The sequence below is a fragment of the Aphelocoma coerulescens genome, chromosome 22, assembly GCF_041296385.1.
Source record: "Aphelocoma coerulescens isolate FSJ_1873_10779 chromosome 22, UR_Acoe_1.0, whole genome shotgun sequence".
NCBI lineage: Eukaryota > Metazoa > Chordata > Aves > Passeriformes > Corvidae > Aphelocoma > Aphelocoma coerulescens.
In genome coordinates, this window is record NC_091035.1 from 2,868,376 (window position 1) to 2,882,292 (window position 13,917).

Consider the following 13,917-nt stretch of genomic DNA (forward strand, 5'->3'; position numbering starts at 1 on the left):
GTTCTGAACTCCTCTGTGTCAGCTGTTCCCCAGCTCCCAGTTCAGAGGGTGCCCATCCCAGTGCCCAACTGGGCAGCACAGGGAGGGAGAGGCCAAGCCTGAGCTGGTGAGCAGCACACGCAGGTGAGGTTTAAGGGTGACAGGAGCAGTTTCCAGGCAGAGCAGAGCTGCAGCTGCTCTCACCCCTGGCACTGGCACCGTCCAAGGAAGGGAAGGAAGCGAGGGATAATTAACCCCTGACATGCCAAGGATTCTGCTCAAAATCCTGGTCTGGAACTGCAAAAAATGCAGCCAGAGCCAAATCTCCCCGAGTGAAAGAGCAAAAAGGTGGATGAAGCTCAGCTGAAAAATTCTTCCCAAGGCCAGGCCTCCTCCTGTGAGGGCTTTTTGCATGGAGCGGTTCCCTTCTCCAGGAAAAAACCTGGATGCACAAGGTCCCTCCACGTGCTAAGGTTGTTAAAGCAGAACAAAAAGGCTGGAAAAGAGAACTCCAAAGTCACTTGGAACCAGAACACCCGAACCTGGCAGCTCAGTCCGTTTGCCCTCACCAGGGAAACCATTCCTGGGATCCCTCCTCTGCTCCTGCTGATTTACCCAGGGAATTAAACCCAACCCGCTCTGAAAAGCACCCAGCACTGGGGCAAGAGGCGGATGAAAGGCACTGAATCAGCAATTAGGTGCTGCTAAAACGCACTTCAGACAGCTCAGACCACATCCTGCTGCTCTGCCCGAAGCGGAATTCTCACCCAGACAAAAGCTGCTGTTCACGGGCAGCTCCGGGGATCCGGGCTGGGCTGGGCTGAGCCGGAGGGCAGCGGGGACGTGGCCAGGAAATGCAAAGACAAGAAAACCCAGCGGTTTTCAAATCAAGCGGTGTTTGCGCCCAGGAACACAACGAGGAGCTGACACATCCTACAACGCCCCAGAGAGGGGGAAGCCTGGCCAGGGTGTCCAGGAAGATTCCCAAGATTTCCCCTGAGAAGCACCAGCCCGGAGACAGCTGGAAGTGTGTGCGGGCACCGGGCTGGGGATGGATGGGATGTGACTGCAGTGCCACCTCCAGAGCGGCTCCAACCTGGAGGTGATGGGAATCTGGGATGACTCTGGGATGAGGGCAATCTGTCTCCAGAGCTGGGCAGGAAGCACAGCAGCTCCTGGAGTCACACTGGTGTCAAAAGAATAGGGAAGGACAAAAGAAAATGACAGCTTCAGTCTGAACAAAACCCTCCTTGGGGGTGCTTTTTGTTGGGCTGGGTTTGGCTTTCCCTGAAAAAGCTTTTGCTGAGGAAACTTCTCATTAGATTTAACAAACTTCGGGTTTTCAGTAAGGTCAGAGACCCATTTCAGTCGGGGGAGCACAATAAAGGCCTGCAACCCCCCAGCCCAACAATAACTGTATTTCCTGCTGTGAGCAACACCCTCTGCAGGGTTTTAGTGGCTCTTCCCAACTTCTACAAGATAATCAGAAGCAAAATGACAGAATTAACAAACAAAATTATTTCCTGGAAGAGAAAGCAAAATCTTCATCAATATTGATGATAAATAAACAGGCCACAGGCTGTTTATGGAACTGGTACCAGTAAAGCCCTGGTACCAGTGCAGGTGGTACCAGTAAAGCCCTGGTTTCAGTGCAGGCAGTACCAGTCCAGCCCTGGTACCAGTGCAGGCAGTACCAGTGCAGGCAGTACCAGTCCAGCCTGGTACCAGTGCAGGCAGTACCAGTCCAGCCCAGGCAGTACCAGTCCAGCCCTGGTACCAGTGCAGGTGGTACCAGTCCAGCCCAGGCAGTACCAGTCCAGCCCTGGTACCAGTGCAGGCAGTACCAGTCCAGCCCAGGCAGTACCAGTCCAGCCCTGGTTTCAATGCAGGTGGTACCAGTCCAGCCCAGGCAGTACCAGTCCAGCCCTGGTACCAGTGCAGGTGGTACCAGTCCAGCCCAGGCAGTACCAGTCCAGCCCTGGTTTCAGGGCAGGTGGTACCAGTCCAGCCCAGGCAGTACCAGTCCAGCCCTGGTACCAGTGCAGGTGGTACCAGTCCAGCCCAGGCAGTACCAGTCCAGCCCTGGTTTCAATGCAGGTGGTACCAGTCCAGCCCAGGCAGTACCAGTCCAGCCCTGGTACCAGTGCAGGCAGTACCAGTCCAGCCCAGGCAGTACCAGTCCAGCCCTGGTACCAGTGCAGGTGGTACCAGTCCAGCCCAGGCAGTACCAGTCCAGCCCTGGTTTCAGGGCAGGTGGTACCAGTCCAGCCCTGGCCGAAGTGCAGCCTCTGTCATCTCCAACATTCACAGCAGAGATTTTTTCCACCCCACTAAAAAGCACAAAAGGAGATCTTGCACCAAACCAGGCACGAGCTGAGCAGAGACCCTGACCCAGGCAGGAAACCCCAGCTCCCTGTGGGGGTACCACCAGTGAGAGCACCCCGGGAATTCCCAGTTACACTGGGAAGGAGCTGCTGGGATTGCAGCAGGGAAGCGACTCGGGACAGACAAGAGCAGGACAGAGAAGAATTCCAGCAGGGAGACGTCTGGATTAGTGTGTCAGCACTGCACAGGCAGAGGGGAGGGAATCCAGCCCCGGCAAAGCTCCTTTGTGGCATTTCCCAGGACAGCTCCAGGGGAAGTGCTGCAATGGCAGGGGAGACCACCAGGCTGCAGGGTCCGTGGAAATAAAGCAGCCACTGCACGCTGGGCGTTGCTGGGACCCCAAATCCTCACTGCAGCCCCTGCTCCGAGGACACCACGCTGGATTTCCTGGTTTTTGGGGGTGGAGGGGGAGGTTTGGCCTCACGTCTGCTGGGCAGCGGCGGAGCAACCTGAGGAGATGGAAACACACAGAAAAATAAACCACTGCTGGCAAGCAGAAGGCGTTCTGCTTCACCAAATGAGAAATCCAAAAGGTCCTGATGGTTCTTTGAGGAGCAAATCTTCAAATCCAGCCTCAGTTCCATGTGATGGGGCAAACAAGGACAGATCCCCAGGAGATAACAGAAGGTGAAATGTTTTAGTTGCTAAAATATGCTTAGGATAGACTTTAATTGCTTCTGCCTGCAGCCCAACTTTAGCATTTATTCCTCTTTCTGGTGATCAGTAAAATGGCAACAAACTCATTTCCTCCCAGGTTTCAAAATCCAGGTTTTTTTCTCTTGCTGGCTGGATGATGCACAAAGAGGCTGTAAAATGCTTCAGAATCAGACTGGTAAAACTCAACACCCTACGATGGGAGCAAGGGCAGTTCCAGTTCAACCAGGCACGTCCTGCCTGCCTGCAGAGGGGCTTGGAGGGTGCTTCTTGCAGAAAACTGCACTAATGGGGTTTTTCAAGTTGTCTCTGCCTATTTTAAGGGATATCCTGCAAATAAATGAGATGGGAAAGGCCAGGAGAGCCAGGAGCTTGTGTGGTTCACCACTCTCCCAGCCAAAACTCAACATTTCAGGACCCCCTTCTCAGCCAAAACTCAACATTTCAGGACCCCCTTCTCAGCCAAAACTCAACATTTCAGGACCCCCCCTTCTCAGCCAAAACTCAACATTTCAGGACCCCCTTCTCAGCCAAAACTCAACATTTCAGGACCCCCCCTTCTCAGCCAAAACTCAACATTTCAGGACCCCCCCTTCTCAGCCAAAACGCAACATTTCAGGACCCCCCCTTCTCAGCCAAAACTCAACATTTCAGGACTGTTTTAACCAAAGGAAGACAAACCCAACTTCACAAGAGCAAAGTAACAAAACCCTTCAGAAAATCCTTCCCAATCTCCCTTCACAGCCCTGTGAACCCTTTCCCTCTGGCTGCCAGCCAAGGGGATGCTGCAGGCCAGGACATGGCAGTAATTAGTTTCCTTACAAGACTCTGGGGAAGGAGGTTCTTTCATTAATCCTCTTGATCCAGTGACTCCCACAGCACTCCTGGAGCTGGGATCTCTCTGCTGGGCACAGCACCACAGCAGCCACACCATCAACCCCAGCCAAATGAAGGGCAGAGAAGAAAAACTTCCTCCTTATCCCATAATTCAAGGCTTTACTCCAGCATCACATCACAGAATTAAGGGATGAGCTGCTTCCTCGTCTCTCTGTGCTGCTAACGTGGTTAAGTGTGATCACTCTTCAAATTCTTTTTGGACAAATCCCAGTTTATCTCACTCAGGTACTCCCCAAATCCTCTCTGGAGGTTGGGCTGGGGACCCTTTCAGTTGCAGAAGGGGATTCCTAACAGGTTTTGGGGAGGCACCATCCCTCCCAGTCACAGAAGGATCCTTTCTTTGCTTCCCACTGCTAAGGAATTAGTCTGGCATCACCAACACCTTCATGTCAGGGGCAGGTGAAACGATTCTGGCACAATATTTGCGTGTCAGGGATTCCAGACAGCCTGGAGACACCAAAGTGTACGAGAAACATCAGTGATGCAGCACTGAAAAAGGGAAAACTCGATACTCCTACAAGGAAATCACTTCATGGAATTGAGACAAAGGCCAGGATTTAAATACAGCCTTTTCTAAGTCACCAATGGCTGAAAAATCAGATTCTTCTGAGCTGGGGCTTAGAAGGAGACATTGATCACCTCTGAAAATGGTGAATTTCACCCCCCCCCCCCCCCTTCTTGTTCAGCCCAAATTATTGCTCTACTTTAGGCTGATCATGTTTTTGAAACTTTTGCTGCTGGTTTATTTTCCACCTCTCTTCCCACCCCACACAGTTTTCCCGACCAAGGACAACACAACTCCCATTTGGGAAAAACAATAATCCAGGCACTGCACTCCACTGCCTTCTCCTGAAGCAAAAAAAAAAAAACCCAACCCTTTTTTCCTTCTTTTGTGGTTTCAGGGAGTGAAGCAGCGAAAGGATGAGAAAAGTTTCAAGCAGCAGCACCCCAAGAGCAGCTTGGCAAACTCCAGTGGTGCCTCAGAAGCTGCTGTCCAACAACCCATCAGCTCCCAGCTCCTCACCTCTGCTGAGCTCCTGGGGGTGCTGCTCTCGTAGGGTTTGCTTTTGGGTGGAGGGGGGGGTGGCGTGGCCAGTCCGTCAGCCTGCAAGGAGGGGAAGCCTGCAAGCAACAACAACAACGAGGGAATAAGGAAAAGTGAGGAAAAAAGAAGAAAAAAATAGGATGAAATGGGAAAAAGGGGGAAAAAGGGGGAAAAAGGGTGGGGGGAAAAAAGGGGGACGAAAAAAGGGGGACGAAAAAAGGGGGAGGGTAAAAAAGGGGGGGAGAAAAAGGGGGGGAGAAAAAGGGGGGGAGAAAAAGGGGGGGAGAAAAAGGGGGGGAAAAAAGGGGGGGAAAAAAGGGGGGGGAAAAAAGGGGGGGAAAAAAAGGGGGGGAAAAAAGGGGGGGAAAAAAGGGGGGGAAAAAAGGGGGGGAAAAAAGGGGGGAAAAAAGGGGGGGAAAAAAGGGGGGGAAAAAAGGGGGGGAAAAAAGGGGGGCAAAAAGGGGGGGCAAAAAGGGGGGGCAAAAAGGGGGGGCAAAAAGGGGGGGCAAAAAGGGGGGGCAAAAAGGGGGGGCAAAAAGGGGGGGCAAAAAGGGGGGGCAAAAAGGGGGGGCAAAAAGGGGGGAAAGGGGGGGAAAAGGGGGGGGAAAAGGGGGGGGAAAAGGGGGGGGGAAAAGGGGGGGGGAAAAGGGGGGGGAAAAGGGGGGGGAAAAGGGGGGGGGGGAAAGGGAAGGGGGGAAAGGGAGGGGGAAAAAGGGAGGGGGAAAAGGGGGGGGGAAAAAGGGAGGGGGAAAAAGGGAGGGGGAAAAAGGGAGGGGGAAAAAGGGAGGGGGAAAAAGGGAGGGGGGAAAAAGGGAGGGGGGAAAAAAGAGTTTTGTTATGTGACAAAAAATGTCTGCAGACACCAGCAGCCCCGGGTCACTCTGGGATCTAACTCAGAGCAGCTCCTCCGTCCCTCCCCAGCGTGGGTCCCTCAGCAGAGTCATTCCCACCCTGTTCCCTGTTCCAGCAGCAGGACTTACTCTGGGTCCGGGGGGTTTTGGGGGTGATGGGCGGAGGGCTGCGGGCGCATTGCTGCAGCGAGGAGCCCTGCAGCAAGGTCAGCCTGTTGTCTCCCAGCTGCAGACTCTTGGGCCTCTGTGCCTTCCCTGCCGGGCCCTGGAGGGAGCAGAGAAGGACAAACCCCTCAGTGGTCACACACGGCGAACCCGAGCCGGCACAGCACCGCAGGAACCAGGCACGAGGAAGGGGAACAGGAGCCAAAGCCCTGCCCTGGCTCGGCCGTGTCCAAAGGCACCCCCGGGCTCCCAGGACACAGCCCAGCTTCCCCTGGCACTGCCTGGGCACCACTGAACTGCTTTTAATGGCCTCAGGGTGTTAATTAGGAAGGGAAGGCGTCAGGCTGAAAAACTGCTGCAGTTCTGTGAGTAAATTCTGGAGGGGAGTGAGGGTGAAGTCTTTCTGAGAACTGAAAAAAAAATGAAATCCTGGGTGCAGGTCAGGGCTGCTGGTATCCTCCAGCTCCCGAGGGCTGTGAAATGGGTCTGGTTGAGGCTTTACACAGCAAATCCTTTGCACGTGGGAATCTGTATCCAGTTCCTTCCAGTGTCACATGCCCTGTGCTCTTCGCTCAAAACACGAGGCCATCTCAGGGTGGCCCCAAAAATCCAGTGCAGGAATATTGGGGTCCTTTTCAATATTAGTTTATTGCTTTCCAGAGCAGGCTGTCACTTAAACACACAAACTCTTTTTTTCAGAGGTCAATTCTCCATCCCTGAGCAGCTCAGGATTTCTCCCTGCACAGACAGGACCACACACTGGTGGATAATAAAACACAAAAAGCCCAGACAGAAAGTCTTTGCTTCCCTCTGGCTTTCCAGCTCCCACACAGCTCAGTCCAGAGCTCCAGAAAATTCCTCTGTCCAGCTCCTGTGCTCACTGTGGAGCCATGGAGGAGAGCAGCTTTTCCTGGGCTTTGCAGTGTCCTGGAGCAGGACTGGAACCCTGGACTGCTCCTTCCCTTCACAGACACTGGGGATTTCATCCAACAGCGATTCCAGAGGCAGAGGGCCAGGCCTCCTGCAGCACCAGCATCCACAGCCCCAGGTTTCCTGGGCTGGAAATCCTGTCAGGACCAATGACAGCACCCTGGAGCCACAGATCCCCTTCTTAGAAATGCCCTGCAGCCTCCAAGAGCTGGCAGCATCCCTCAGACCTGATGAGAATTCCTGAAAACGGATCAGCATAACCCATCCCTGCCACATCCAGCTGAGAACTTGGGAGAGGAAAGGGAAATACAGGAATTCATGTTTTCTCATGTTATTGAGAAAAATGAGCCTGTGTTAAATCAGATTAGCAGCCAAGATAAGTGAGATTAGGGGCACTGAAATACCTAGGTGCCCAATTCTCTCAGCCTGAGGGTGTAACAGAACTTTACACCCATCAGGACAGTATCCCAGGGTGTGACACAGTTCTGACACCCATCAGGACAGTATCCCTGGGTGTGACACAGTTTTACACCCATCAGGACAGTATCCCAAGGTGTGACACAGTTTTACACCCATCAGGACAGTATCCCAGGGTGTCACACAGTTTTACACCCATCAGGACAGTATCCCAAGGTGTGTGACACAGTTTTACACCCATCAGGACAGTATCCCAGGGTGTGACACAGTTTTACACCCATCAGGACAGTATCCCAGGGTGTGACACAGTTTTACACCCATCAGGACAGTATCCCAGGGTGTCACACAGTCCTGACACCCATCAGGACAGTATCCCAAGGTGTGAGACACAGTTTTACACCCATCAGGACAGTATCCCAGGGTGTCACACAGTTCTGACACCCATCAGGACAGTATCCCAGGGTGTGAGACACAGTTTTACACCCATCAGGACAGTATCCCAAGGTGTGTGACACAGTTTTACACCCATCAGGACAGTATCCCAGGGTGTCACACAGTTTTACACCCACCAGGACAGTATCCCAAGGTGTGTGACACAGTTTTACACCCATCAGGACAGTATCCCTGGGTGTCACACAGTTTTACACCCATCAGGACAGTATCCCTGGGTGTCACACAGTTTTACACCCATCAGGACAGTATCCTGGGGTGTGACACAGTTTTACACCCATCAGGACAGTATCCCAAGGTGTGACACAGTTTTACACCCATCAGGACAGTATCCCAGGGTGTGAGACACAGTTTTACACCCATCAGGACAGTATCCCAAGGTGTGTGACACAGTTTTACACCCATCAGGACAGTATCCCAGGGTGTCACACAGTTTTACACCCACCAGGACAGTATCCCAAGGTGTGAGACACAGTTTTACACCCATCAGGACAGTATCCCTGGGTGTCACACAGTTTTACACCCATCAGGACAGTATCCCTGGGTGTCACACAGTTTTACACCCATCAGGACAGTATCCTGGGGTGTGACACAGTTTTACACCCATCAGGACAGTATCCCAAGGTGTGAGACACAGTTTTACACCCACCAGGACAGTATCCCAGGGTGTGACACAGTTTTACACCCATCAGGACAGTATCCCAGGGTGTCACACAGTCCTGACACCCATCAGGACAGTATCCCAAGGTGTGACACAGTTTTACACCCATCAGGACAGTATCCCAGGGTGTGACACAGTTTTACACCCATCAGGACAGTATCCTGGGGTGTGACACAGTTTTACACCCATCAGGACAGTATCCCAAGGTGTGAGACAGTTTTACACCCATCAGGACAGTATCCCAAGGTGTGAGACAGTTTTACACCCATCAGGACAGTATCTCTGGGTGTCACACAGTTCTGACACCCATCAGGACAGTATCTCTGGGTGTCACACAGTTCTGACACCCATCAGGACAGTATCCCAAGGTCGTGCAGCTCTGCCTGTGGGCTGAAACTCATCCCTGTGCTTTGGGTGACCACTCTGAACCCCACTGTGAGCCTTAGAGCCCAACAGCCTCCAGCCTATTCCTCGTCCCAGCCTCCTCTGGGGGTGCAGATTCTGATTTATTCCTCAAGGAATGGCCACCCTGCCCTCACAGGGCTCTGGAGCACAGCACAGCCTGGCAGATCCAGGTTCCCAGAGCTGGTGACTGAACCACCAGAGCATCTTTACCCAACTCCCTGATCCACCCAAGTGCTCTGCACCTCACAGGACACTTCATTTGTGCTGCCTGACAGCAGCTGCTCATCTGGCTGGGCAGCTGGATCCCTGCCTGGCTGAGCAGGGCTCCTGGCTCCAACAAAAACCAGGCTTTGCCATGGTGCTGAGAGCACCACAGGGCTCTGCTCCCTTCAGCACCTCCTGCTCCCAGCCTGGACCTCCAGCCAAGCTGCACTTGGGCCTGTGACACGGATTTTCCAAATTAAACAAAGAATTACTCAGATGACTGAGGCTTCTTGGTATTCGAACCCCTCCCGCAGTTTAATGAAGCTCCCCTGACCAGCATGGCTGAGAGCAGTGGAAACACTCCCCGCTCCTGCTGAGGGTTTTATTATTGCTGTCATTGTTATGGTGACTTTTTTACCATTTTGGACGTCAGTTCTGTCTCTGGCTCCTTCTCCACAATAACCTGAGACTTGCTAATGCTCCACTCCTTCCTCTTGAGTTTGCTAATCCTGTTGTCACCCTCGTCTTTCACGGGCAGCTCCTCAGCTCTGGAAGATGTGGATATTCTCCTCTCCAAGAGAGGCTCCAGGGTGGATCTGTGGCCCGAAAGAGTGAGAAAAACATGAAACACGAGTCCATCAGACCTGGAAAGGGCTGTTTGTTAAAAAGCTGTGATCTCTCAGTTTGTGTAAGGGATTATTGTGAAAAAAGTGAGGTAGGACCATGAATTTTCCAGTGGGATTTGTGCTGTTACCTCTGGAATTCCAAGTATTGCATGTTTTTTGTCCAAGGTAAAGTGTGATCTGCTTGCAGAGGGAGCCAGAGCTGCAATTCATGCTCAGCCACAATTCTCACTGACCTTGAACAAATCACCCAAACTCTGGTTATCCCAGCTGTAAATTCAGTGTACAGACAAGTGACAGCAGGGAATGTCCCCAGGCATGGCAGCTCCTTCCCATGCCGTGGGTGCAGCTGCAGACAGGGTGCAGCAAGTGCTGTGTGCCTTATTCACCTCTTAGCTGACCCAAATGAACCTTGTGGTGCCTCACAGCCCCGTTTTCCTGGGAAACTGAGGCAGTAGGCACCTGGGATGCACTGGGGATTACTGGGGCAACCACGGGGGGGGTTCAGTTCCCACTGTTTGTGCTCCAAAGTCCCGTCTGTAAAACGGACTAACAACACCCACCTCCATTAACATTTTTAACAGTATTTCCATGGAATCAATGTTGATTTTCAGAGTAACTGATGCTAAGGCACATCCCCCCCGCTGTCAATCACTGTCAATCACTGTCAATCACTGACCCATCCGAGCCTGGCCTGGAGGAAGCGCTGTCGGACGAGGTGGATGAGGTGGAGGCCACGGACGAGGCCACGGAGGTGACCGAGAGCCTCCTGAGGGTGGAGGACATGATGTAGGGCAGCACCACCGAGCCCGACCTGCTCGGCTTCCTCTCGGTCAGCGCCGGGGGCTGCAGGAAAACACCGTGAGAAACCTCCACCATCAGCAGATCCACAGCTGACAGCGAGGCTGGGGCAAGGGAAGCTCTGCAGGGGGACCTGGGCAGGCTGGATCCAGGGGCTGGATCCAGGGATAGCAGGTTTAACAGGAGCCAGGGTCCTGCACTTTGGTCACAACCCCCAGGCTGGGGACAGAGGGGCTGGACACAAAGGGACCTGGAGGGACTGACGGACAGCAGCTGGACATGAGCCCAGGTGTGCCCACGTGGCCAAAAAGGCCAGTGGCACCTGGGCTGGATCAGGAATGGAGTGGCCAGCAGGACCAGGGCAGGGATTGTCCCCTGTACTGGGCACCGGGGAGGTCACATGTCGAGTGCTGTGTCCAGTTCTGGGCCCCTTTAGGAGGGACATGGAGGGGCTGAGGTGAGTCCAGGGAAGGGAACAGAGCTGGGGAGGGTCTGGAGAACTCCTGAGGGAGCTGGGAAAGGGGCTCAGGCTGGAGCAAAGGGGGATCAGGGGGGACCTTGTGGCTCTGCACAAGTCCCTGACAGGAGGGGGCAGCCGGGGGGGTCGGGCTCTGCTGGCAGGGAACAGGGACAGGAGGAGAGGGAACGGCCTCAGGCTGGGCCAGGGGAGGCTCAGGGTGGACAGCAGCAGGAATTTCCTCATGGAAAGGGAGCTCAGGCCTTGGCAGGGGCTGCCCAGGGAGGTTTGGAGTGCCCATCCCTGGGGGTGACCAAGCAAGGGCTGGACACGGCACTCAGAGCTCTGGGCTGGGGACAAGGTGGTTTTAGGTCACAGCTTGGACTCAGTGGTCTCAAAGCTCTTTCCCAACCTTGTTGATTCTGGGATTCTGTGAAACCACCTCACACCCACCCAAGGGTGGAAAAGGGGGAGTTGGGTTCCTTTGGGGCAAAACATGGAAAAACCAGGTTCCCTCACCAGAGTTATGACCCCGTACTGCTTCTCCACCTTCCTCCTGAGCTCCCTGAAGCAGGCTGTGAGCCTCTCGTGCAGGGGCTTCAGCTGCTCCGTCAGCTTCTCGCCGTGGATCCGGATCCCCTCTGCCAGGAGAGGCATCTGAGGGAGGGAGGGAGGAGCAGAATGAGCTGCAGGAGCACAGACCAGCCCTCCTGCTCCCCAGAGTGCGAGTTAAACAGCTCAGATAGGACGGAAGGATTTAAATCAATGTGTTTTGGGTTTGCAGAGAGGAAAACAAACAGTGACACAGGAAGGGAGCTCAGCTGCTGACTCGGAGCTGGGGACAATGAGGGAACTCCAGTGCTGGAGCTCCAGGTCTGGAAGAAACATCAACATCTTCCCCATTTACAGCACAGTTCCAGGGCCAGGCTGGATGGGGCTTGGAGCACCCTGGGATGGGGAAGGTGTCCCTGCCCACGGCGGGGGTGGCACTGGACAGGCTGTAAGGCCTCTTCCCACCCAAACCATTCCACAACTCCGTGATTCCGTCTCCTCCACTGCTTTGGAAAATGCATGTTAAATCCTGGAATAGATCCCTTCTCAGCCCCCAGAGCTGTGTGCCTGTGAGGAGGCTTTAACCAGGCTCTGCTGGCTGTGGGAACGAGCACAAACTGCTCTGCAGGGATGGAATTTGCATCCCAAGAAAACAGTGCAATTTTTCAGTGCCATTTGGGTCCAAACAGACCAATCCTAATGGTCAGGCTGACAAACCAGTAGCTCTGATGGTTTCAAGAAGAGGTAACAGATATTTTAATATTCATGAGGGAAAAGCCATCCCGTGTTGGCAAATATTTCAGAGCACATGGAGTGTCTTAGGCCACAATTTTAGCACACAGAAGTTTTCTTAAAATAAAAACGAACTGTCCATAAATCCAGATTGTTCTTGTAACACTGATCTGTGTTAACACCCCAGCAATGCTGAGGAAACATCTGCCCTCCCCAGTGCTTCCAGCTTTCCCCCAGTTCCATACCTGAATAGCGATTTGTTGCTTGAGCAGCTCGATTTTGTCTTGATCTTCAGGATGTTCTTGGAGATATTTCTCTGTGAAGAAGGCCTGGAAGCAAAGAGAGGAGGTGACACAGGTGACACAGACACTGCTCCCTCAGGCAGCTCTGAGGGGGAGATCCTTCAAAAGCAATTTGCTGCCATTATTCCTCGTATTAAAGCCGAATTTTGCTGGCACCAAGCTGAGGAACAAAGAACCAGAGTTATTTGTTGGGAAAAGGGAACAAACCCCACTTTTTTATGTTAAAAAAATAACAATTTTTTCCAGTGAGCCACATGGAGAAACAGTTACTGCATCAGAAAGGTTTTGCTCAGTCCCGATCCCCTTCTCACAAACCAGTACTGACTCAGGAACTGAGGTTCCATCACTTCTACTTCTCACTTAAACGTGAGTGGCAGACCCAAAACCTCAAGTTCTGACTTCAAAAAGCCCCTTTGTCTTGCAGCAGTCACTGCCCCACCACCCACGAGCACACCCAAACCACCCCAGCTGCCCCAGGGAGAGCAGGGCAGCTCCTGCTGCAATTCCCTTCATTTCAGCCCTTAAATCCCCCATTTCCACCTGGGGCTGGTTACAAAGGTTCAGCAGAAATAGAGACCACGCTGGGATTTGGGCTCCCAGCTTCCTCCAACAAATCACCTTCAGTCTCCACTTCTCCTGGGTTTACCTCAAATCAGCAGGATCTGGTCTTGGTTTGAAGTTGAATGAACACAAATCCACTTTTCTGGACTGAAAACTGTGCCAATTCCCATGATGTATCCCATTGAAATGGATCCCAATTCCTGGTCAGAATAATTGAACTTTTCTTTTTTTTTCCTAGATAAACCCCCTAATAAGTTTTTCATTGCGTCTCTGAACTATTTCAGCCTCTGAATTTATTTTTTTTTACTTCTGTAAAACTGGAGTAAAAGTTTATAGGGCTGGGGGTTTGATCCTGAAGGGATAGAGGTGAGCCTGGGAAAGGGCTGCTGGGTTGTTCCCAGAGGATTTTCCTTGAAAGTGCTTAATTATTGCAAGAGGAAAGATGTTAAAAACCCCAACTTCGGCTTTTGGCTACGATGAAACAATTAAAACTCAGATTTTAGCTGCCCACAAAAGCCAAATGTTCTGCTCTGATCTGCAGCTGAAATAGGAAAATATGAACTAGCAATGAGTATTTCCAGATGTGGCTGCAGAGACTCTGTGTTTTCTAGTTTTAACTGCTTTCCCACTTTCGTAATTCTAAACTTGATGTCATCCTTAATTCATAAAATGGGAGGATTCAGGGCCAAATTCAGCCCTGGCAAAGCTTCCAAGCTCCTCTGGAATCAGCAGAGTTAGAGCCCAGATCAATCAGCCCCTCTCCCAATTAACTTGTGCACCTCATTCCATGGATGGGGACAGAGCTGAGGAGAATTAAATGTGTTTTACCACATCCCACCCCGTCTG

The 13,917-nt window shown here is 52.6% G+C and overlaps 1 protein-coding gene across 1 annotated transcript in view; it reads right to left on the reverse strand.

Moving 5' to 3' along the window:
* Nucleotides 1-1,212: 1,212 nt before the first annotated feature.
* Nucleotides 1,213-13,917, reverse strand: part of DOCK5 (dedicator of cytokinesis 5) — a 73,296-nt gene continuing 60,591 nt past the window's right edge. The window contains exons 46-52 of the mRNA XM_069035507.1: nucleotides 12,454-12,537; nucleotides 11,444-11,581; nucleotides 10,346-10,512; nucleotides 9,462-9,639; nucleotides 5,941-6,076; nucleotides 4,940-5,037; nucleotides 1,213-2,813 (exon numbers count right to left, since the gene is read on the reverse strand). Coding sequence (XP_068891608.1) covers nucleotides 2,712-2,813; nucleotides 4,940-5,037; nucleotides 5,941-6,076; nucleotides 9,462-9,639; nucleotides 10,346-10,512; nucleotides 11,444-11,581; nucleotides 12,454-12,537 — 903 coding nt within the window. The 3' untranslated portion in view covers nucleotides 1,213-2,711. The remainder of the gene's footprint in view (nucleotides 2,814-4,939; nucleotides 5,038-5,940; nucleotides 6,077-9,461; nucleotides 9,640-10,345; nucleotides 10,513-11,443; nucleotides 11,582-12,453; nucleotides 12,538-13,917) is intronic.